The sequence below is a fragment of the Rhododendron vialii genome, chromosome 12a (genome assembly GCF_030253575.1).
Source record: "Rhododendron vialii isolate Sample 1 chromosome 12a, ASM3025357v1".
Taxonomy (NCBI): domain Eukaryota; kingdom Viridiplantae; phylum Streptophyta; class Magnoliopsida; order Ericales; family Ericaceae; genus Rhododendron; species Rhododendron vialii.
Window position 1 is genome coordinate 7538849 of NC_080568.1, and position 26300 is coordinate 7565148.

General features: G+C 37.5%; 1 protein-coding gene across 1 annotated transcript; it reads left to right on the forward strand.

Moving 5' to 3' along the window:
* The first annotated feature begins 20372 nt into the window (after positions 1 to 20372).
* Positions 20373 to 22895, forward strand: LOC131310395 (uncharacterized). The gene is made up of 2 exons (XM_058337385.1): positions 20373 to 21197; positions 22081 to 22895. The coding sequence occupies exons 1-2, from the start codon at positions 20464 to 20466 to the stop codon at positions 22523 to 22525; spliced, it is 1179 nt and encodes a 392-aa protein (XP_058193368.1). The 5' UTR covers positions 20373 to 20463; the 3' UTR covers positions 22526 to 22895.
* The last annotated feature ends 3405 nt before the right edge of the window (positions 22896 to 26300 follow it).

Below are 26300 nucleotides of genomic sequence, written 5' to 3' on the forward strand. Positions count from 1 at the left end.
GAGAACCAAATCAACCCACAAAAGTTATAAAACCAAACCAATCCAAACCATTAAAATATGGTTCGGTTTCGGTTTTAAACCACGGCTTGCATGTATAGAAATTTAGGGTAATTAGTCTTGATAGTGAAGGAATTATAGGAATAGGTTGGTTTTCATGCATAGAAATTTAGGAATTGAGCTGTGGAAGTTGACTGATCTGGTGATGTTTTTTTGTGCATAATAAATTAGTAATAATCATAGAAAATTAGGATTGGGTTTGATATATAGAAGTTTAGTCTAAATTATCTTGGTAGGAAAGAAAAAATAAATATTGCGGTGGATTTAATAAGATCAATAAAATTAGGAAAGTAGTTAACTAAGACTCTCATATTTATTTGGTGAATCATAATTTAATTTATATATATATATATATATATATGTGTGTGTGTGTATTATAAATCAATAAAATTGGGCTGTGGAAGTTGACTGATCTGGTGATGCTTTTTGTGTATATAATAAATTAATAATCATAGGAAATTAGGATTGGGTTTGATATATAGAAGTTTAGTCTAAATTATCTTGGTAGAAAAGAAAAAACAAATATTGCGATGAATTTAATAAGATTAATAAAATTAGGAAAGTAGTTAACTAAGGCTCTCATATTTATTTGGTGAATCATAATTAAATTATATAAATATATATATATATATATATGTATATATATATTATATGTATGTATTATACGGTTCAGATCGGTTTGGAACCATAACCGTGAACTTGTATCCACAAACCAAATCATATAACGCGGTTTCTAATTTTTTTAAACCATGAACAAACCATACTACTAAAAAACCAAACCAAATCTTTCGGTTTGGATTGGTTTGGACTGGATTCGCAAGTTGATGGATTTTTTGCTCACCCCTAACTTTTGCCATAGGGCTTATAATGATACTTATATGGCAAAGAAATCATAGACCAATTAGGAAACTAATAAACTTGCTAATCAATCCGAAGTTAACGAAATTACAAAAATACCAAAAATAAAAATTCGGAATAAACCTCAAAATCAAATACTAGGTGAAATAAGAAACTGCCAAAATAAACGGCAACCAAAATGGAGTTTTCTACGAAAAGTTATAATTAAAAAATCAATTACTTATATCTTAAAACGGCAAATTAGGCAAATTGACTGACCGATTGATTGAATAATTAGAAAATCAATTACTTATATCTTAAAACGGCAAATTAGGCAAATTGACTGACCGATTGATTGGATAATTATCGGTTGGCAGTCAATCGGAACTTTCTGACTTCTTCTGCATCATTAGGGCCAAAATCTTTGGGGCATAAGAAGAACGGTTCTGATCAACAATAAACACATAGTATGACTGAAAAAGGTGGTGATGGAAAAATAAGATTTTCAACCGCCGGTGGAAAGAATTTAATCTCTTTTAACAATAATAAATTATGGAATACTATATGTCAATGTTTTTAATAATTATTAAAGAATCCATGTACGCACCACAGTGTTTGATTGGGGAACAAAAAGTCTACCCCACTGCTCTGTTCTGTTTCATCGCTCTATCCGCTGCGGCAGTGAAATCGAAAGCGGTGAAACAAAACGAAGGGATAGTTCCACTGGACCTGAATTCAAACGGGCAAAACCCTTTTTGGGATAAACACTAGTAACTATAGTGAAACATCCAATTGTATCCCTGAATTCAAACGTGCAGAGCCCATTTTGGGATCTGATGGCAAAATTGACGACAACAACGAAGAGCCGATTCCAAGGGGAGTTCAATTATTTGGAGATGCTCTAACCTTTTTATATTGTTTGTTACCCGCCATGAATCTATGTAGATATTAGGGCTGTCTACGGGTCGGTTTGGTCGGGTTCGGATTGGGTTGGATCCTACCTGACTTTTGTCGGATTATTGAAACACTCATCTGAAACCGACCGAACTTGTAGCCCGACCTAATTCTTTTCGGGGGATTTGGTCGGGTTAGCGGGTTGGGCCAGATGCCCAAACATTTCCAGAGTGTATTCGCAGTCCCATTCTTCAACCAAATCCACCCGAACAACAATTCCATTCTTTAGCCAGCAAGCAACAAAAAAAAAATGGAAACTTTGCAATCACAGACCACTAAGACCAGATCATAATCATGATTCACAACAAAATATTACAAAATAACGATTAACAATCACAAATCTACAAAAAAAATAAAAATAAAAATTTCTGAAAATCAATTTGTGATTCCAAAATTACAGCGGCCCAGAGGACGAGGAACAACTACGAAGTACGAACCTTAGTTCTCTTTCTCCTCCTAAAAACCTTCGGTCTAAAACAGATCTACAAAGTACAAACCTTCGTTCTTCTTCTTCTTCTCCTTTTCGACGTCGTTGAGGATGAGGTGGAGACACCACCATAGCTGATAGAGGACTGGTGGGGAAGCTACCGGAGTGTGTGGTGGCGAGCGTTTGGGAGGAGGAGAACTAGATTATGGGAAATGGAGGAGTGGAGGAGAACGCCATTCGTCTGGTGAGGAGTTGTGTGGGCTGCGTCTGCGAACTGAGAAGTGGGGAATGGCCGAAATGGGGATTAGGAGTTTCATTTTCCAGTTTTATACTAAATCCGCCGGTCGGATTGGAACACCAGAGAAATAATCTGGTGCATCCGACACCCGACCGATCAACTAGAAAATTTGAGAAAATGGACCCGAATTCGACCGATCGGGTTGATTAGATCCATCCATTGCCTTCATTTTTCGGCCGGGTCGGGCCTGTGGATAGCCCTAGTACTAGATATGAAAGATTCCAGCACAACCTTCGGTTCGGTTATAGACGGAGCAACACCTTCCTCAATCGAGACCTGTAAGAGAGAACACCGTTAGTTCCTAGACGGACGGAGTCAGCTAGTCGGCACTCCGATGCTTAAGGCAATCTCAAGCAAAGGAGAGGAAAGTACAGCTCGAGAGTGAATAGTAATAGCATACCTCTCTAGGATTTACGTAGAACAATACTTTTATATAGAGTGGCCTGACTTAGGCCCCAAGTAAGCTCGTATTAGGCACTCGCGCTAATCATTTTTTGGAGTGACGTCATGGATGACACACTGAGTGTCACATGACAGCCATGTGACCGAATTGGACCTCCGGTTTGCACGCGGACTATACATCTCTACTCTGGCCGGACTTCATCCGACCCAGCCTTTCGATTTCCTTGGACTGGACCAGCGTAATGGGCTATGGTGAACAGCTAGATCAAGCGTGCGACCCAAGTGCGTTCAGTCCAACGCATGCGATTAGGCCCAAACACCCAATGCCTTGGGCTAGCTGCTAGGCTTAAGAGGAGCGTTTCAGTTAGGCCCTATTGGCCGGCATGTCGGCTCGGCCATTTAGTGTTCCGGTTAAACTACCCGCCAATTCCAACGCGTCGGCCCAAGCATTACCCGTTTGGCCCAATACTCTGTTGGGTACGGCCAAGTACCGCTCAATTTGTGTATTTTCTCTTTTCTTATTGCTATTTTATTGAGTTGCTTAATCAAGATATCACTTGCGTACAGTTTCAATGATGAATAGAAGGCCTGGTCAAATGAAGCCGCTGGCCAAAAATGCAGTGAGAGGGAGCGGGATTAGATCGTGGGAATTTCTTCTTCCCTTGACTTGTTAATTAATTCTCTCTAGGAGGTTTACAGCCCATTTGGTGTAATTGGCTGACTTTCTGTTATCAATAAAATCACTCCTAAACTTTGGCAAAAAAAAAAAAAAATTGGTGCCGCCAATTATAACAATGGCCAGAGGACAATATCAACCCCGGACAAAAACAAAACAGCTAAAACAACAAAGGGGCAAAATAGACCCCTAAGATGTCTCGTGACACCCAGCCTTGAAAAGGCGTTTAAATTTCATTTTATCTGATCAGGGAAGGATACTTCCTTCCTCCAATTTATTTAGTTTTTCACTTCATCATTTGCCACATTTATGTAGGTACACCATTGTTTTGCCCTGATTTTGTGATCTTAATCATAGTCACTTTGATGGGTAGTTATGTTTTCATTATTTTATACGCGATTCATCCATTCTATCCTTAATTAGTGATACATAGTTACATATTTTGGTTGGATTTAATTGAAACTAATCACCGAAAATTTATGAGATTTTAAATCATGGATGGGAGGCAATTGATCTTTAACAATGGAAAAGAATGGGGTTTAATTTGATATCGTGTATGGGGGAATTCAAAACGAAAATGCCTTCTTGTTAAAATACATTTTTCTACAACATGGTATTTACTGATTACGGTAAACTGAACAACATGGTATTTACCGATTATGGTAAATTTCATCATATGTAAATGAGAGTGGAAGTGGAATCCGATAAGTTGATAGATTGATAAATTAAGCATATTCTTTAGACATTTGATAAATATATTGATGATACGATAGTAAACTTTATTATACAAAATTTTCAAACTCATAAAAAACATTATAAATTAAAAGGTATAAGTAATGAAAAGTGACACAAATATAAAAATTTTTGTCATCTTTTTTGGGACGGGAGTACAATATTAGCAATGTTTCTATATTTTTGGGACGCAGTACGTACTAGGCTAGAGAGAATGCCCAAAAATTAACCCAATTCATTTAGGGGCCCATTGGGTTTTTAAAAGTAAAGCTAATTGAAATTTGGAAGCCCAACTTGAGCTAGGTATACAAAGAGAGAGAAAAAAAAAAAAAACCAATGGGATTCAAAAAGTGAAAATACCATTTTTTTCCTCTCTCTCCCCCCAAATCCATTAACCCAAACATTATCTCCTTCAGAATCGATTAAACCCCCAAATCGATTAGCCTTCCGCCTTCAAGCTCCGCCCAACCATTTTGATTTGGTGAGAATTGGTAGTTGGTGGGCCCCTTGTTTTTGGTGGGCCCCTTGTTCAGAATTTGCCTTAGCCCCTGAAATGTCAGGCTAGCCACATGGAAGGTAATCTATTATACAACCCACAACGCTGGGGGGGCCCACCAAAAACACTTTTACTAAATGCCTTAGATTTAGGGTAAGTGATTTAACCGTCTCTCATTCTGCTCCTCTCTCTCTCCCCTCTTCTATTGTTATCACTCTAAAAATCGTGCCAGCAGCGGCGGCACGATTGCACGATTGATATCGATACAGAATTTGGTGTACACCAAATATACACCAAATTGTATGGGATTCATTTCTTTGGCATAGCTTTGATTCAAATTCAACATCAATACTCGAATGTCATTCATCATGGCAATGAATAATATTATCCACAAGTATTATCCATTAACAAGTTTTCGAGAATAAATACTATGGGAGAAATTGAAAATAAAAGTTAGTGGGTAAAAGTGTGATGATGATGTCTCCATAGAGAGTAAAAATTATAATTTTTAAAGTGTAATGATAATATCTTGATAGAAAATTAGATTTATGAATTTGGACACTTAAAAAATGAAATATTTAAATATTCATCTTTTTTTTTATGCTATGTAAGAATTCAACCCCCATTTTTTCATGCTTATGTTTTCATCTTTGCAATATGCAAATTATTCTATTTTATATACATATATTAAATATACATACATTTACACATTTATAGAGAGAGTTGGGGGGCGGGGGAATTGAAAACTGAAAACTGTTTCCTAAATCTATGGGAAATAGATGGGTTGAATATGGAATCACCTATGGAATTAGGCGAGATATAACAAGGGAAGAGATGAAGATTTTCAAAATTTCAAATTTCCAACAAAGAAAATCCCACTGATTTCTCGTTCCATTTATATTCCACAAAGCAAATGGCCAAAGCCCTGTTCATCATGAATCGTTCTGGTGATTCTACCGTGCAACATGTATCAAATACGTACATGAACATTTCAGCATTATCAATCATTGCAGAATATTGTTAACCATGTTACCTACATGGTAAATTAACCATGTTATCTACAAGTTTTGGTGGTATATTAACCATGAAACGTTGGCCAATACATGGTCCTGAGCGAAGCATATTTCATAATCAGTTGCCCATATATCAAATGCCCATAATCAAATTAATACATTTTGAATGCCAATCAAAATAGTAGTGAAACAACTACACAAAACCACCTGCACATATTATATTATACCAATTGAAAAGTATCCACCCAAAAGTTAATGGACACTCCAGTTAGGTACATGCAAAATATGAAAATAACATCCAGACTTACCCGATACGCTGTCTCACATATTTCTCCCTTATTTTCATTTCGAGGTTTTCTCAAACAAGGATGTTTTGCCTTAACCCCTCGTGCTACACTCGTAGATCTTGTGCGTCTCTTGAAGGACCCTTCCACGTCAAGATTTTCTTGTGTTCAAACCTTTACTACTTCTCTAAACTATCTGCGAAGGAGGCGTGTCCTCAACTATTGCGTCATCTAGAACCACTTTTCTTTGTTTCAACCTAGCTCCATTTTTCACATCACGAGGCATAACTCCTACAATAATGGTAAATAAATCATTATGTTGGAAGAAGCATGAAATATTCCGTGACTGTTCACGACCGTTTCATGACCTCTCAATACTGGATAATTTATGAAACATAAATAATTTACCATCAAAACTAGTATTGGTTACTGTTTCATGTTCAGTTGACAAAATTTTGCACAATTTGAAAACCAGAAATAACATGACATAATCAAACTGTTACATGGTTAAATGGTTAAATTACCATGATGTTACATGGTTAAATTACCATGGCGTTACATGGTTGTGGACAAAATTATGTCATGCAACATGGATTATTTTGCAATAAAAAGGTTTTGACAATATTTATGCAATAATTGATTGAGTTGCCCAACCAGACATGATAAAGTGACGATGTTAAAAGTGTGCATGACAAAGTGACCATGTTTTATGAGATACTAACAATTAACTATTATTGGCTAATTTTCAAGTAGGCTGGTCTTGTCCAATACATAAAATGGCAAATTTACCACCTGCTAGCATGAGTTGACAATGAATTCTGGCTGGCCAATTTATTTCATGCAACAAGGTTTATATAGCATCCATAATGTCATTGGTGAATTTAACATGATAAGTTTACCACATATTTGCTTGACTTCTTCATTGATCAAGTTGGCAAACCGGACAACCAAAAGACATTTCCCATTGCTATTGTTTCTCGAAACATGGCTTAATTACCATCAAAATCAGAAATAACATGACATAATCAAACCGTTACATGGTTAAACGGTTAAATTACCATGACGTTACATGGTTACGTTACCATGACGATTACAACGATACATTACTGTTCCTAATCTAGCTTCGATCCGAGTTTTCTTCATTGTTCAAGTTGGCCAACTAGACAACAAAAAAGTCATTTCTTTCATGTATCTTGTTTCACGGAACATGGTTAAATTACCATTAAAAAAAAATCATACTCAAACCTTTACATGGATAATTGGTTAAATTACCACGACGATACATGGTAACATTACCATGTCGATTACAACAATGCATTACTGTTAATATTGAAATCATGGAATGCAACACGCACACTAAAGAATAAAGAAGATATCATAGTAGGTTTTTTTTTTTTTTTTTTGTATATTGGCTTCAATCTTAATTAGGAACACGAAATCATGAAATTATGAATATCGGCTTCAATCTTAATTAGGAACATGAAATCATGAATTGATGAATATCGGGTTCAATCTCACTGAACCTAGCTAATTACCCAACTGATTCATGCCTTATTGTGACACACAACAACAAATTTAGCATAATGGGCATAAACAAATCAGTTCTATAAGCGTAACCTAGCTCCAACTAGGAAAACCAAACAAAACAACCGAAGAACAAAAGGGGGTTTAAGGGATATACTTACGAAATCTGGCCATGTCGGTTTCGTCACCTTCTTCTCTGCCGGATTCTTCAACCATGTACGACTTGATTGATTTTTTCCGTCGCGAAGTTTTCCGGTAAAAACCCATTCGGAAAGGACGGGGGAGTACATTCGCCTTTCGGTGCCGCCGGTATTCGAAAAAATGGAGGACGGACGGGATTGGGTTCTTCGACTAGTTTGGGTTTATACCGACAAGGGTTTTTCAAAAACTTTCAGCCCTAAAATCGAATGGATTGTTTCCGTTTAGGATGGATATGTCGATTGATATCAACCACGACAATCTCGGGACGAGGACGCGAGGATTTTGCAGAACTGTTACCTAGAAGAAATAGGAATCTTGCGAGGACGAAAGGATTTATGATTTCATCCCCAAATTTGAGTCTCTATATATATAATAGGTAAAACAACAACAAAAGGGCAGAAACGGCATAAAAACTAATAGGAGGATGGAAGCATAAAGAGCTAAGAATGGGAGAACGAAATCATAAGTCTATTAGGCTTCTAGGATGAATAATTAAGCCTCCCCTTAAAAAATGACGGAAGAAGTAGAAGAAAGTGCATAGCTAAATGGGATATATATATATATATAAAATGGGATATATAAAAAAAAAATTACAAAAGGAACCTAAGCTCCATAAAATGGTAACCAAGTGTAATTACACCACAAGCTCAAAAAAAAAAAAAATTATAACAACACCGGGAATTATTTTCATACATTCCTCCTGAGATCCTTCATGAATTTGTTGAAATATGATAGTGTCAAAATGACTTCTTGCTTTGCTCTGTTTTTTTTGTACCCATGCTTTTTGGTGGGAATGGAAGTGTGGATTATACCATTTCTGGTGCGATTAGATTTATTGTTGTACTAGTGGGAGTAAATCTATGAATATGTGTGGCAAAGGCCGGGGCAATCAGATGGTCAAAATGTAATAGCATCATAACTTCTACAATTCCGCGCTCTCTCTCTCTCTACACTTTCCAGAGCAAGAGTTTCCAGAAGAAGGGTTCCATTTTGGGGGTGGGGCTGCCGCCTCCCTCCCACCCCTCCTCCTCCTTCCGTCGCCGTGGATCTCGGTTATGTTTTCCCACCTTTTCCAACTTCGTTGTCTTCAGTCCAGGCGACCCCAGTGACACAGCTCAGCTCCGGCGGCTCATGTGCCGTGGTGTTTTTCGAAGCGTGCTCGAATCTAGTTCTTGGGGTTTTGGAGGCAGCCAGCCTTTGCTGGTCTTCAGTTGACAGGTAATAATTAGGGTTTGTGGGGATTAGGTGGTTAGTCTATTTTTTTGGGCCGATTTTGTGCCTTTTCTTCTCCGACGAGGTCCTCCTCCATCCGGATTTTTGTCTCGGTCTGGTATCCCCAGATTCGGTGGGTGCTGGAGGTGGGTAATAATTTTTTTGTGCGGTAGCTGCTGGATCTCACTTTTCGGTTGTGGTGTGGTCGGCTGTTGACGGTGTATGCCGTTTGTTTTTCGATCGGCTTCGGTGCTGCAACTGTTGAATGAGTTTTTGGTGGTTGGTTTCTGACCGGTTTGGATTTCAGATCCCAGATTGTATGCTTGCAATGAGGTCTGGCTTGTTGTGGGTTGTCTGGTCTTCTATTGCGCTCGGAGTTTCGAAGTGCCAACAGAAACTCGCTCTGGAGCTTCCCTTTGCGGCTGTGAGGGATTTGTCTCTTTTGCCGTAAAAGCCAACATTAGCCATTTAAAGGACCACTCTAATGGTTTGAGCTCTGGGTTCCTCATCTATTGTTGCTAGGATGGATCCTATGCTGCATCGTGTCGGTCTGTTTTTGCAGTAATGCGTCTTTAAACTTGTATGCCCATTTGTGGTTTGCTCATTTCCTAGTTTTCAGCAGCAGATTTAGCTCTTATCGACTGTTATGATTATTTCATGTAAGTGCCGTTAGGCTTCTTGAATGGAATTTGCTGTTGATCAAAAAAAATAAATAAATCAGATGGTCAAAATTTCATCTTGGCAATGAACAATCTAGATTGTCGAACTTCGAAGACGTTCTTCTATTTGTGTTCCTGATCATGAAGGAGATCTCCTGTTCGACTCCCATCCGAACAGGTCGTTTTGGCGCAAAAAGTGTTTGGCTCATCTCAGCTATTGATTTGCAAGATCAATGGCCGAGAAGAGTCGGACAGACGTTTTGGCGCAAAAAGTGTTCGACTCATCTCAGCCGTTGATTTGCAAAATCAACGACTGAAAAAAGTCGGACAAGCCCCTATCCAGATGGGAGTCGGACAGGGGATCCGATCTCTCCTGATCATGGCATAAACTGATCATGGCATAAATATATCTGATCTTTTGAGCATATAAATTAATTGATGGGTAAACTCATGTACAACCGATGTGTTGCTATAAAGTAAAGTAGCAGTACTGCACCCGTGCGATTGAACCAAAAGTCATGCTTACAGTTAATGCTAAGATATTTACGCGTATTTTTTTCGTAATTTGACGCGAACAACGACACAATTTTCACACAAAGCGATGAGAAAATCATGAGAAATACATATTCCTCGATCCCCCACCTAAATTCATTAGAAAATCATCAATGGAAGAATATATAATTAACGTTGTTTATTGTCCAGAGATTCCCAATCCTCGACTCGATCGCTCAATCTGGAAGCTGATTTTGCGAGTCAAATTAACGAGGAAATAGGATCGAGATACTCCAATAAACAATTAACGTAATTAATTCGTTGTCCCAAACAAATCATAATGAATGTCTTGTTTAATTTGTTCAAGTACTCATCAAAGCAAAATTGATGGAAGAAAATTCTTGATTTGATGATCAGATCTCTCGATCACCCACCCAATACTCCATTTTTTCACCTTCATTTTGAGTGTCAAAAAATGTATTTTATTGTAAAAGTGATTTTGAAGGAAATTTAACTCCAATCTTATACTTTATTTTTATCAAAAAAACTCATTCCAAACCTCAAATTTCAACGAATTTGTTTTTTTTTGCCAAAATGGTACAAATTGTATTATACCATAAACAACTGAGTACATCAACGATCGAAGTTGGATATCTTCCCAAAGGGAATAAATAACCAAACAAAGAGGCCAATTTTATACTTTACATATATATCTTTTGATTGGTACCAATTTTATAAAGAGTAAAGGTAAGTAAATTAATTTCATGAATAAAACGGGATTTGGAAGGGGTGAATAATGAAATGGTCTCCTCCATTTTTTTCTCCTCCAAAATAGTCCTCCCAAATAGAGAAATGAAAGATTGGTCGTCTCCAATTAGATATCCATACATGTTTCATCAAATTATTTAACTCTATGTAAAAAAAAATTATGTCCAAGACAAGTGATATCCAATTAGATACTTACCGATATGTGATGCTCAGTTGATTATTTGAATGCTTGGCTAAGAGCATCCGCATTGTAATAAGCAAACGGATGTGAATAAACAAATTTAACAACAATGCTTAAAAAACACCTCACATTGTAATAACCAACGTTACAAGTCTTTTAGTAAATAACCAAATTTCACACATTCCATAACCAAACTTCACAACTTTTACCAATAACCAAAACTCAATAACCAAACTCAACAATTAAACTCAAAACTCAATAACTCAAAAACACCCCATATTGTGGTCGGGTGCGTGATTAAAACTCGTTTGCGATTGGACAAATGTGCATTGTGTATTGTAGGGTTTTTTTTGGTTAGGGATACAAAAATAACCAATGTGGAGGTAGAGGTTGTTAAGTTTGATTATGGACTACATGGATAATCAAATGCTGACGTGGCACATTTTGATTATTAATTTTGATTAGTACCATTGCGGATGCTCTAAGAACATTATGTTTTACATATAAATAGATTTGGTTATGGCATTGAGATTTGGTGTCGATTCCACAAAAGATAAGTAATGTTCAACCATTTCTAGTTGGATGAACAAATTTGCACTCATTCTAATTGGAATTTACCACGAGGGCTTGAAAATTGAAAAAGTCCAAAAGCCCTCCAACACTAACTGTATTTACTAAAAAATATTAAATTCACAAACTCAATCTTAAGGGCAGAAAAGGAATTCAACACTTGGAAGTCATAACTCTCACATTCCAACTTCTCTCTTTCAGTTCGCAATATTTTCCCCTTTTCATTTTGATGCAATTGAATCGTTCAAAAGAAAAGGTGGATGATGCTATGGTATCTCCCCTGTTGTTGGGGGGACACGATATCTCCTCATAACATAATTACTCGAAGGCATAACACTTTTTAAAATAGTATTCATTTTCTATTATTATTATTTTTTCTCAGCAAAAGAAATTTATTAATCTCAGAAAAGATACAAAGATTAAAAGGACAAGGGCATCTGAAGGAAAAATTATTAACCTAAGGCTACTCGAGACCCAAAACGTTGGCAAGAGACTAACAAAAAAGGCCAAGCCCAAACTCTAAAAAACACCCTAATCTACCATCTAAACCTAAAAATAGCTACCAAGCAAAGGGGACGCTAACAGCCACCACACACAGAAGAAACCGAAAAAAGACTACTTGAAAATAGCCACCCAGCCTCTAAAGCAAAAAGGATGACGGAGCACCAGAAAAACAACAACAAAACAACTTCAGCAAAACAAGCGAAGAAGCAACCGAAAACAAAACCCCAGCAACCGCAACAGAACACAACCAACAAGCTAATAACAAAAAGCAGCAAAGACAACAGATGAATACCCAAAAAGGATTGAAGAACAAAATCAAAACTCCACTGGGACATAGGCACCTTCCTCTAAATCATCAAAGGCGCCATCAACAATGCCATCAAGCTCCTTATCCGACATTTCACCTTCCTCCAACTCAATATATATTTTAATGTTCTTTCTCTCCCCGCCATAATACTTAACGCCAAGAATAGCGCCTAAATCCATACACTTACGAGCTTGCTTAATTAAGAGGGAGTTTCTATTGCGAATGTCATGAGAAGAAATAGAATAAGCGGGAACCTTCTTATATTTCTTTAACATCTTAGCCTCCTTAAACCCAAATTCGGAAAGAGATTTCTTCTTTCTAACCTTTCTTCTCGATATATTCAACCTCCTCTCCAATTTTTCAATAGCTTTGTGAATGGATCTCTCTCCTGGGATACTAAGCTCATTGCTCCTATCCTTCACGTTGCTCATCTCCTTCATAATGGGCCTCAAAAGAGGAGTAGGACTGGTAATAGATTGGCACTCTAAGAGGGAAGAGTTTCTCAAAGAGACTAATCCATCCCTCTATGAACATCACGGTTCTCAACAGCATTATCTTTCTCAATCGCCAAAACATTATCTCCAGAATAAAAATTATTAGAGCAGTTGATCTCCTTATTTTCACCATTCACATCCTCAGCCCCACTATCAGATGAATTCTCCACCGTATCTTCCACGTTGACCCCCATCTCTCCTTCGGACATCTCCTTAGACTTCGAAGGTCACACAGTTTTAGCATCACAACCATTATTACATCTGCAGCTCGCATTGATGAAATCAGTAACACCCACATGTTCTTCAACAACTCTAACAGGAAAAAATTTACCATTGAAATCCAAATCTACAGTTTCATTGATAGCCTCAAAAACGTTTGTAGAAATCTTCACCTTAGCCACATCAAAAGAAGAGCAATTTGACCTGGCTCCATCCAAAGTAATAACCTCGCCCTAAATAATTCTTCTAATACTATGAAAGGTTTCAGCATTCCAAACATTTAACGGTACCCCGTAGCAATTAAGCCAAACAACACGAGAAATTTCCTTTAATGGTTCAGGTTTCCATCGGTTAACTTCATCAAACCAGTTCTCAAGCCAGCACAAACCACTTTTTTTTTTTCTTCAAGCATAGCATTCATATCTTCAATGGAAGGAAAACTAAGCAAAACAAAATTACCTCTCATTGAACGAATCTGAATATCCCAAACCCTATCAGCTATAATTATTATAATATTAAGCCATAATACTTTTTGAAAATGTCATAACATAACCACTCGAAGGCATCACTTATCAAAAATGGAATAATATTTTTATTATTATATCCCCTAAAATGACGTAACATAATAATCACTCAAAGGCATAACTCTAATCATTTGAAGGTATAACTGAAGGACACCTTAAATAAAGGGGGGACACCATAATTTTTCCGGAGTTAACCGCAAAATTCTCTCCACTCAATGAAAAAAGTAAAAAAAATATTGAGAGAGCTTCAAGGGGTAATTAAACATAGACGACTCCTTTAATTAATGCTGCTAGCTACTCACAAAATCTTGACTTATTATATTACAGTATATATCCCTCGTCTCTCGATTTCTACGTTCTCCAAACAGCGAAAAAGAAAACTACGTAAAAGAAAAGAATACTACTCCCCAAAATAGTTGAAGCCCCAAGTAATCACCCACATGCTCTCAATCATAAATGACCCACACAACTTCAGCATCACAACCAAGAAGGAAGAAATCATCCTCTCGTTTGGCCCTAGACAAAGTCAAGTACTGGAAATGCCAACAAACTGCCATGCCCTTCCCCATGCATATATGGTTATGTTCCCCATGCCAGAAGTACCCAAAAGTGTTCCCACGCCTACATCACCACCACTATAACTATTTGTCACCGTTCCTCCAAACGCAGTGCCGCCGTTAAACCCTTGTAACTCTGTCTGTACATCACCCTTCTTTCTAAATAAAGGCCACCGCAAGCTGGCACCAATGCCGCAGACGAGCCACCGTCAAAGCCGTCGACGTTGACGTCACAATCCTGGCCACCACCACAAACGGCCCCCCAACCAAACCAAGCCGTAACAAAGCCACCAGCGTGGAGCAACCCCAATTTGCGAACCCCCCAACGCTAGCAACCCAAATGAAACCCAAACAAGTGTAATGTAATGGGACATCGATCTTTGACTTGCCATGATTATGCCATATGTTTTGGTGAGAATTTTAAAAACAAATTAAATGGTTTAATTTATTTCATATGATGCTGTCAAAGCTCTCATAAAAAAATTAAAAATAAACTCACGTTGCAAAATTATGACCTCGTTAATTTGCTTGTACTTAAAATGTTAATTATTTAGCTTATTTGTTTACAAAATTAATGAATAGTGTTTAGAATCAATTATGAATAAGCTTATTTGATTAAAAAAAAAGGTGAGATTATTTTAAACTCCAATATGTTTTTTTTTTTTTGTTGCTTTTTTGCAATTGTAAAATTACAGTTTTACAAAAAGTCATTTCCATAACTTATTAACAAATAGTCTGAATTTTATGTTACCTTATAAAAATTTGCACTAAACACATGCATCTTCAACTTATTTCAAAATATTTTAAGTACATAATCAAAATAATCAAAAACTATTAATTTAACATATAAGAGAATCCACAATGTAATAATCAAAACTAAAAGGTTACTAAAATTAGCAATGTTTACTAAAAAAAGTGCTCACATTGTAATAACCAAACTTAGCAACCTCTTAGCAACTCATCAAATTTTGACCTTTGAATAACCAAACTTAACAACTTTTACCAATAACCAAAACTCAATAACCAAACCCAATAACCAAATTCAAAACTAAAAAATTAAAAAACACCTTACATTAGAATCGTCTTATCGAGACGAATAATTTGGTGTGGTCGGGTGCGCGATTGGAACTCGTTTGCAATTGGACATAGATGCATTGCGTATTGGGGGGGGGGGGGGGTTTATAGGGATACAAAAATAATCAATGTGGAGATCAAGTTTGTTAGGTTTAATTATGAACTAAATGGATAATCAAATGCTGACGTGGCACATTTTGGTTATTGATTTTGATTATTCTCATTGCGGATGCTCTAAGTAATAGATAGCAAATGGGGAACCTCCACCCATCATTGAAATCTTCAAAACCATTTGTGAAATCTTAAAAATGATAGAAGAATGGAACCTTTCCAATCCTACTTATTTTGACTATTGCAAATTAAGATTTCTTTTTCTTTTTATTTTTCATACATGAAGACCCCTTAAAAAATAAAGATAATGATTATACGTTTTTGGACAACACATTCCTATATATTTAAGTACTCACAAAGCCCCCTTCAAAATGATAGACCACTTCAGTGGAATGGAGTGGACACATGAATAAGATTGAGGCTGGAAATAGAATTAGAACGAAATGAAATTGGAATAATTAGGAACAGACATTCTCAATCGTTTTCACATTTTTTTTTTAATTATAGAATATGATGGTAGATTTTCATGTGCCAATACTGAATTTTGATTTGGAAGTAGTAATACTGATGCGATAGTTAGAAAGGAATATAGTGATAATGGGGCCGGTTTTCCTCACACAAATTTTGACATTACACTAATCGAAGTTTAATGAAATTGATCTGAACCATTCAATTTGTTTAAAATAAGTTTCTTAGAGTTTCCATAAAAAATCAACTCATTCCGATATCGGTAAGGGCTTGATCAGTTCATTCAATCTTATCATGTAAAATTTGACATGAACCAACTAAATGAACCGATTAAGCACTTACTGATATCTGAATGAGTTGATTTTTTAAGGGAATCCTCAAACATACATTTTAAACAAATTTAACGGCTCCAATGCTTGGGACTCCAAAATTGGTTCCACAAAAAAAGTTGTCTCAAAATTTGTGTGGGGGAACTAGCCCCAATGATAATTCATTAGTTTTTCTATTGGAATAACCATCCTCCATTTAGGTAAATAGTGATTTCATTTAAAAATTCTTGTTGTATTCATGAACCAACTTAGGATCAAATATTCCATTGAGATGATCATTTCATTCCAAAGTTAGGGCTCATTCGGCTAAATAAGTCAAATGGCTTATTTTTTTTGTTCTTATTCAATTTTTTTTTTTGTATTTGTTAGTTTTTCGTTGATTTTTTGAGGATTATTGATTTATCATGATGAGAGGAATTTAAAAAGTAAAAAATTAGATCGAAATCTAATTTTTTTGAATTTAAAAATGCTAAATTACTTATTTAGCCGAATGAGGCCTTAATATCATCAATCCAAACATCCTCGAATTAATTCCTAAGTTTTTTCCCGTTCACAATTTTATTCATACTTTTAATCTTACCATTTAATTCATATGACATTTGGAGTTTTAGATATTGGCCCAGTCAAAGTTAACAGATTACGGAGATTACGGCGCTAGACGACAACGTAGATTCTTTCGACAGTCCCTCATGAAAAAGCTTCAAAAAATTCACTAAAATACCAAAATAGTAGTTCAAAAAAGATTGTTCCACAATCTTATTGGTTTTTTAATAACTTAGTATATATCATCAATTTTTTTTCTTATTCATCTCGTTAAGTATTATTAGTTTAAAAAATTTTGAACAAAAAAACTGAGAAAATCTTAATTAGTTGATTAAGATTATAATCGTTGTAAACTTCTAATTTTATCTAATTAGATAGGAAACTTTCTATACTTTCAATTCAATATATTGCAAAAAAATATACTTTCTAAGGCAAAGAGAGTTTGAGATTTTTAAATGGGTATTAGTTACAAAATGATTAGTTGACTTGCTTGATGTGATTTCAGATATGGATTGCATGCACGTATCTGCACACGGTTGTCCTTACATGTTTGTATACGTTTGATGTTGAAAAGAATTTTATGCTATTTGAGAGCACGAATGCTAAAGAGGAGTCAAGATATGGATTTCGACCGATTCAAAAGAGATAAGAACCATCTTAGACGCATCACACGTATTACAGAAAGTTCTCATTCAACTAATCGGTCGATTCTTATCATTTGATACTCTTAGAATTATTCGTACGCAATATTTATTCAATAATTAGTAAGAATGGTAAGACTAGCTAGGTCCAACCATCCTTCAAATCTTCTAAATGAAGAATGAAATTACCAATCCCACCATACTTCATACATTGAAATTATGGAACAATTGATAACTTTTTAGATTCAATATTCAAAAAACATAAATTGGAGATATTTCATAAATATTAAAAAAGTGATTTGAATTTAAGTAAGGACCCGGCTTCTCTGCAGTCCAACTGCAGGGACTGCAAAGAGCCCATGCAGTTGTATCACAGCCGTTCATCTTTGCATTCAACAATCCAAATTTTAAAGAACTTTTCTGGTGAAAAGTTTAACTTTTCCTCAGAAAAGTTTTTTTTAATCTTGACCGTTAAAAACACCATCCGACAGTTGCGAACACTCCAACCGCACCTCTGCACTACAGACAAGCCTTGAGCTTTAAGTAAAAGAGAGAGGTGCATGCATGGTCTCTGGCTAAGGTTCATTTTTTTTGGATACTTATTATTTTTTTCGTTTTACAAGAAATGTCAGTCTCTCACGAGTCACAATACATCACCTTTAAATAAAAAATAATAAGTATTATTTTAGTTAGTGAAACATACTCTGAGTAAACACATTGATATGTTTTGATCGTTTAAAAAAAATGAAGACTAGAATTGCAGACGCTCTAAAGAGGACCTAGCTTTTTTTTTTTTTTTTTTTGTTATCCAATTTGGAAGAGCTCGATCTCTAGAACATTTTTGATGTAACATAAGCACGTCATATATTTTATTCGAACTTTCTAACAACAATTCAACTAGCACATGCCATTTGTCACCCTCTCTATTCTTTTTTTTTTTTTGTCACAGCGATATACATCAGTGGGGGTTAGTGGGGGTGTTAGAGTTAACACGGGGAGACCAGAAGCTATCCATAGCCCTGGTCCCCTAAAGGGCCTGCCCTCTCTAGAACATTTTTGATGTAACATAAGCACGTCATATATTTTATTCGAACTTTCTAACAACAATTCAACTAGCACATGCCATTTGTCACCCTGTCTTTTCTCTACCTAAAAAATCACTCACAAATACTATATTCTTTCTCTGTCCATTTTTTTTTTGTCTTGTCAGAATTTCGATATTTTAATGAGACATCATTACTCATGGAAATTACGCTCATTTTTTAAATGCATATATATATATTTTTTTGTCAATCGATAGAAAAAATCATTTACATATGAAATATCAAAATACAAACTCGGAATACTACATCAATTATGAGAGTTCACGAAACAACTAATTAAATCTAACAACTCAATCAATGTAAAAAATAAGTTCATTATAAGGTAAAAACAAAGAAAGAAAGAAAAACCCTTTTAAAAGAAGAACACCTATACGCAAACGGTAAGATTTGAACTTCTGGGCTCCGAATTGATTTTTAAATGCATGATTACTTTGGACTCTTGTGCGTTTTCTTCCTTGATTTTTGCGACTGAAATTTGCATACATGTGATATGAAAGGACAAAATAGAAAGGTGGTTGAAATTTTTATTCTTGATTAGTTAAATGAGCAAGAGTCATTAATTAAACACCTAAAACACAAAGATTAATCATGCATTAAAATTCTGGGACGGCGGGACTAGATTATTTAATTATTTTCAAATTTGGACTAGATTAAAATAGCCCAATTCTATAACGCCACTGATCAGCACTACTCCGCACGTCTTCTCGTCAAACTGGTTTCCGTAATCCGCTGTCGGCAAAAGCCTCCGCGACAGTACAATAATTGGATGCCAACTCAGCTCACCGTGGACACGTGTCTCTTTGTGATACGGTTAAGTGTTGCTTGTCGTTTACGCAGCCAGTGTCTCTAACACCGCCCCTTGCACGAGCGTGTACGTTAGCATAAAGAGACACGTCGTAGCTACCTTGCGCGCCCTCGTGGCAAAGTTTACAATGCCGCCGGCCGACACGCCGCGATGTGGCCCGACCTCGATGGATGCTTTCATGTGACTACTTGCTAGGTGCTCGTGGGTACGCCACGTGTGTCCCAAAATGTGTGTGAAACGGGATTGGGCGTGTGGGCGGGTTTTGTCTTACCCCGCCCCAACCCCACCTCGAGCTCCAACTGAGTAATTTATGGTGCTCCCCGAGCGCAGACCGGGTAATTCATGGGTGCCCCATACCCGCCCATCCTATACGATGGTAATAGAGTAAGTGTTTACCTATAATGATAATACGCAAAGACAATTTAGAGTGGGTAACGGGGGCGGGCTAATACAAAATCGAACCCTATCCTACCCTATCCGACTCCGATCAGTTTAGTTTTTTTTCATAACCCACCCCGATACTTGAAAATTTGATAGAAATCCGCACAATTGAGATAGGTTGTGGCCAATTATCATCATGTAGACTCATACAAATACTATGGTCTTTAAAAGATGTTGAGACACCGTCACATAGTACTTCAACACCACACATTTCTGTGAAGTCTATATATACATGTGACTTTTTAGGGTTGTTGGGGCACCAAGATGGGAGACTGCCTCGAGAGCACTTAATAATTACTCGTGCTGCGGGAGGATCCTGGAAACCACCGCGCTGACCCTGATATAACCCCACATCCAATACATACCCAATCAACTATTCAATAAAAACAAAAACAAACAAAAAAATATACCCGTCATTGCACACATACATACATGTGTGATTGTATATATACACCACTCCCGCCCCCGCCAGCTAATAGATAACAAAGAGGGCTCTTAGAGAGAGAAAGTGAAGTGTTCTCAGAGAGAGAGAGATAGAGAGAGAGAAGGAGAGAGAAAAAATGGGAGTTGATTACTACAACATCCTGAGGGTGACTCGAAACACGACAGACGACGACCTGAGGAAAGCCTACAAGAAGCTCGCAATGAAGTGGCACCCAGACAAGAACTCGGACTCGGAAGCCGAGTCCAAGTTCAAGCAGATCTCCCTGGCCTACGACGTGCTCAGCGACCCCATCAAGCGCCAGGTCTACGACCTCTACGGCGAAGAAGCCCTCAGCACCGGCCAGTTCCCTCCCGCCACGCCGCGGCCGGCTAAGGGCTTCAGCGCCAAAGGGTCGTTCAACGCCAAGGGGTCGTTCAAGTTCAGCAGAAGGGTTGAGGAGGACAGTATATTTGATGACTTGTTTGGTGGGTCTGGGTTCGAGGGTAAGACTCGGGGTTTTGGTGGCGGTTACGTTGAGAAACTGGCCAAACCAACAAACGTACAATCGCCCAAACCAACTAACCCTTACGTTGAGAAACTGGTCAAACCAACAAACGTACAGTCACCCAAACCAACTAACCCTTACGTTGAGAAACTGGCCAAACCAACAAATGTACAGTCGCCAAGAGCGACGAACACACAGTCGCCCAAACCAACAAACACACCGCGGAAAAGCCCGAACGGGTACGGGGATAGTGGTGGTGGGAAGGCGGCTGCTGTGGAGAATCAGTTGGGGTGTAGTTTGGAGGAGCTTTATAAGGGGTCGAAGAGGACAATGGTGATTTCAAGGATTGTTCCTGATGATTCTGGGTATGCAATTTTATTACTATCTTTTTACGTGTTTTTTTTTTTGAAGACCTATTATGTATCTCTCTGTGTATATGCATGTTTACGATTTCATGTTTAATGTTCCTTTGTGAAACCAGCTCCTTTGGATTATGAGAAATGATGCGATAAGAAAAGAAAAGTTATTTCTCACAAAATTTCACCGTTTCGATGAGTTCTGGTGAGAAAGGGGAAGGAGTGAATAAAAAAAATTGTGCTTTTCTTTCCGTTTGTCACCAAATTACTCAATCCAAGCGAACTATTTGACAAGAAATCCTAATCCTTTATGTTCTTTTCCAAATCCCTCAATCCCCTGTTCTTCTCTTATCAAATCCCTCAATTCAAAGAAGTCTGCTAGTTGTTCTTGATTGGTTAATTTCTTTAACTAAAAAATCCTAATCAATTTGAAATACGTACATTTTCAAAATTGGAGGGAGCTTCCGTTTTGCCCATTTTTGGCCTTTCCTTGGTCCATTTTTATGATTGAAACGGTTCATTTGTTAGAGCTCATCGAGACCATCGAACATGCTTAATCGGACATCGATCAACAGTATGTTTGGTATGTGGTATGGTTGATGGTCACAACGAGTAAAATACATGAATGGTTCGGGGCAGGGCCCAAAATGATCAGCAAACTGGATGATCTAGTCCCCAACTAGCTAGAGCCTAGAGGTCATCTGTCTCTTTCGAAATTTAACGAAAGGGATAGATATTTCAATCTAAAATTTGATTGTCTTGTGGAGCTCGATTGCTTTTGAGATTAAATTTGGAGCATGCTACTATCGATTCGGTTTTCAACTCTGTTAATGAAGATTTTGAGTCTGCCCCGGTCTTTACAATTAAGCTGACCAATGAGTAATTCTTGCAGGAGACCTAGGCAAATCGAGGAGATCTTGAAAATAGATATCAAACCTGGCTGGAAAAATGGCACAAAAATCACTTTCCCTGAGAAAGGCAACCAGGAGCCCGGGATGACCCCTGGAGATCTCATTTTCGTAGTGGACGAGAAACCGCATGCTCTGTTCAAGAGGGACGGAAACGATCTGATTGTTCATCAGAAAATATCGCTGCTCGAAGCTCTTACGGGGAAGACTCTTGACCTGATTGCACTGGACGGTAGGAACATAACTATCCCGTTGAAAGGTATTACCAGGCCGAGCCATGAAGTGGTGATCCCGAACGAAGGAATGCCCGTCTCGAAAGAACCTGGGAGGAAAGGAAACTTGAGGATCAAGTTCGATGTCAAGTTCCCCTCAAGCTTGACCAAAGAACAGAAATTCGATCTGAAGAGGGTGCTCGGAAGAATCTGCTAAGTAGTCCAGTTTTCGAACTGAGGGTCGGAACATCATCATGAAATCGATAATTTAAGAGGAAGTGGCATGGATCATGTGTATAGAGTAACATACTCTTCGATTTAGGTGGAAGATATGTTCGTAGTAGGAAGGATAGTTTGAAGGGTTCCGGCAGCAAGTGTGATCAGATTTAGCTGCCAGGGAGTAACAGACCTTCGCGTAAAATGTATACGTAATGTACTGGTGTTTTTCGGATTTTGAAGATGAGGGTTGATCTTGTCTTTTTCGCCGTGGAAATGGCGTAATGTTGTGCTGCTTTTGTTTGGTGATGTTCCTCTTTTACTGGGCAATATTGTGTAGGCAATGTCAGTAGTTTTCGAATTTTTGGTAACAATACGGCTGGAAGCATTACCTTATTCTTTCTATTTTAGACCTATTGAGTCGAAGAGTTGGCTCAGGTTCGTATCAGTTTTTGAGAGAGAGAGAGAGAGAGAGAGAGAGAGAGAGAGAGAGAGAGAGCCATATGAAACAGGTAACTGTATCAAAGCAGATACATTATTATCTCATTATTGGTTAATCCATACATAGTAGAACTACTCAACATCATTGAGTACTATCACAACGCAACTTGATATATAGATGCGGAAGCTTATTTAGGAACATAATAACGGGAAATCGATCACAGTACTACTTAAGCGTAATAATAGTAACCCCGGTGTTTCTCGATCTTATTCTGCAGCTCTTCCTTTCTCGCCCCAGTAATCTTATCCACCACTTTCCCTTTCTTGACGAGTATGAACGTTGGCATCACCTGCACTCCGAATTCTTGAGCCACATCCTGTTTCAAATCATGAATTCATTCGTTCCCTTCAACATTGCTCAAGTCGAAGGAAAAAAAGAAGATACTACAATCTTCTTGAAACCGAAACGTTTTTCAAGTCGATTGTTTGTTTAATAGCACTACTCAAACGAAAAATAAGAAAAGTTAATTACATCAATATTAATTATCAAGGATTTTCTGAGTCAAGGAATTGAAGAGCAATACCATCAGCTCATCTACATCAATCTTGATGAACTCGACGTCTGTATATTTTGAAGCATACTCGTTGATGGTTGGTTCCATGAAACGGCATGGTGCACACCATGAAGCCGAGAAGTCAATAACCATCTTCACCCCAGAGAGAGAGAGAGAGAGAGAGAGAGAGAGAGAGAGAGAGAGATCAGTCGAACTAGGAATACAAGAAAAGTTGAAAGGATAAATTGCACTTTATAAATTATACCATTAAATTGTTACCGAATTCTTAGCTTATTGACAAACCGTACATTGGTTGTCAATAGAAGGACCCATGCTTAATAGGCCATATTGTGGCATGTGAAGTCTGTTTCATACTTTCATGCATCATAATGTAAATAAGCACAATTTGGGAAAAAAAAGTAGAAGAGAGTCACCAGTTTGGAAGTTTCTTTGGAGGATTCAAAATGAGCCTTCCATTTGGTAGAGGAATGAAATTCAAGAACCTGGCTGTTTTTCACTGCCTGTGCTCTATTGGCATTTTGGAAGGCAGAGAGTTCAGCTCCCATTCTTCTTTCTCACTCTAACAATGAGGAACTAAGATATATGATCTTGGCTTTGAAAACAAGAGTTTGCTTGGAGTCTATATATATAGTGGTTGATTAATTACGGTGGAGATATTTTTACTTCGGTATCATATTCGATGTCCTTAGCAACCTAGCACTACTTGGGCCACAATTTGACAATTCTCAAAAAGATTTGGAGCTTCAGCCCTAGAGTTGGTCCGTTTGGTTGGTGGGTTTGTTCTCCACATTTCTTGGGTCATGCCGCAAAAAAGCGATTTCTTGTGAAATCTCTAGTCTCGGCATGAATGACCTGCCTTTAACTGGATCGAAAAATGATTAGTAGAGGTACGCGTAAACTGGCCTAGATATACCTGACCATCGACCAAACAGAAAATGAAGGTTTTGCACCCTCAAAGGGAAAATTTCAAAATACTCCAACATTTACTCTAAATTTCAATTAGACTCCCAACCTTTTAAAAAAAGTAATTTTACTCTCAACATTATCCTCCGTTAATCAAAACGTCCCTTTTCGTACGAATGACTAACGAATTTCGCTAAAGTCTCCGTTAAATAGCGTCTCGATCGAATTTCGATGATCTGAGCCGCTTAATGTGATCAGAACGTGATTTTAAGGATACCGAGAAATCAACAAAAAAATGACCAGGAAGGACTTCATATGAACAATTTTTTATTGAACAATTCAATGAAAAACTGCACAAATCAAGCCATTCTAATCACATTGAGCAGCTCGGATCATCAAAATTCGATCAGAAAAGGGGAGGTGCGGACCGAAGCAAAATCCGAACGTCCTGAATTAAACAAAACCTTGATCAGTCCGCACCTCCTCTTTCCCAATCTAACTTTAATGATACAAGTCGCTCAATGTGATTAGAACGTGATTTTAAGGGTACCCACAAGAAATCAACAAAAAACCTGATCGGGAAGGGATTGATTTGAGCAATTTTTTATTGAACTATTAAATAAAAAATTGTCCGGAGTTCAATAAAAAAACTGCTTAAATCAAGCTCTTTCCGATCATTTTTTTTGCTGATTTCTCGTGGGTACCCTTAAAATCACATTTTGAACACATTGAACGGCTCGGATTATCGAAATTCGATCGGAAAATGGGAGGTGCGGACCGAAGCAAAATCCGGACGTCCTAACTTGAACAAAATCCGGATCGGTCCGCACCTCCCCTTTCCCGATGGAATTTTGATGATCCGAGCCACTCAATGTGTTCAGAACATGATTTTAAGGGTACCCGCGAGAAATCAGCAAAAAAAATGATCGGAAAGAGCTTGATTTGAGCAGTTTTTTATTGAACTAAATCACGTTCTGAACACATTCAGCGCCTTGGGTCATCGAAAGTCGATCGAGATGCTATTTAACGGAGCCTTTAACAAAATCCGTTAAGTCATTCGGACTAAAGGGGACGTTTGATTAACGGAGGATAGTGTCGGGAGTAAAATTGATTTTTTTAAAATGTTGGGAGTCTAATTGAAATTTTGAGTAAAAACTGGGGGTATTTTGAAATTTTCCCACCCTCAAAACATGGTCCGTTAATTTGATTTAACATGTGACCAATTGGCTGTCAAAATGAACGGCAGATTGCTTTTTAAATTGCGGCTGGAAAGCCAAAAACAGTGGGAATAGTACTATAAGTTTAGTTATGTATCTTTTCACAAGTCCAATGGGCATGCATATATCGAAAAAGCTATTGGTACAGTAGTATGCGCACAAATAGTTTGTACATTGCGCTTTTGGGCTTGTCTTGAATTCAATAAAGATAATCGGAGTCGCTCATTTTGTTCAATATATTGTTCTTAAAGTCCTTGTAAAAAATCGACTCCATCCGACATCGCTAAGAGTGTTTATGAAACATCCAAAATCACTTTAGAATGTAGGCTAAATTCTGAAGCGATTTTAGACATTTCGTAAATGCTCTTATCATTGTCGGATGAAGCTGATTTTTTATGGGCACCTTAAGCAAAATATATTGAACAAAATGAGTGGCTCTGATTATTTTTGTTGGACCTGAGACGTGCCCAAAATGCATTGTACGCACTGTCTGTGTGTACACTGCTGTACCAGTAACAGCACTCTGCATATATGCTGCTTTGCTTCAAATGCAATACTAATCTTGCCTGGTTCCTATATGTAAATAGCACATTATTCTCAGGGTTGTTTAGGCGGTATCTCTTCTGCGTTTTTGGGTAGG

Coding starts and splice junctions, on each gene's coding strand:
- LOC131310395 (XM_058337385.1), top strand. CDS start 20,464: ATGGGAGTTGATTACTACAACATCCTGAGGGTGACTCGAAACACGACA. Junction 21,198..22,080: donor ATTGTTCCTGATGATTCTGG/GTATGCAATTTT, acceptor TAATTCTTGCAG/GAGACCTAGGCAAATCGAGG.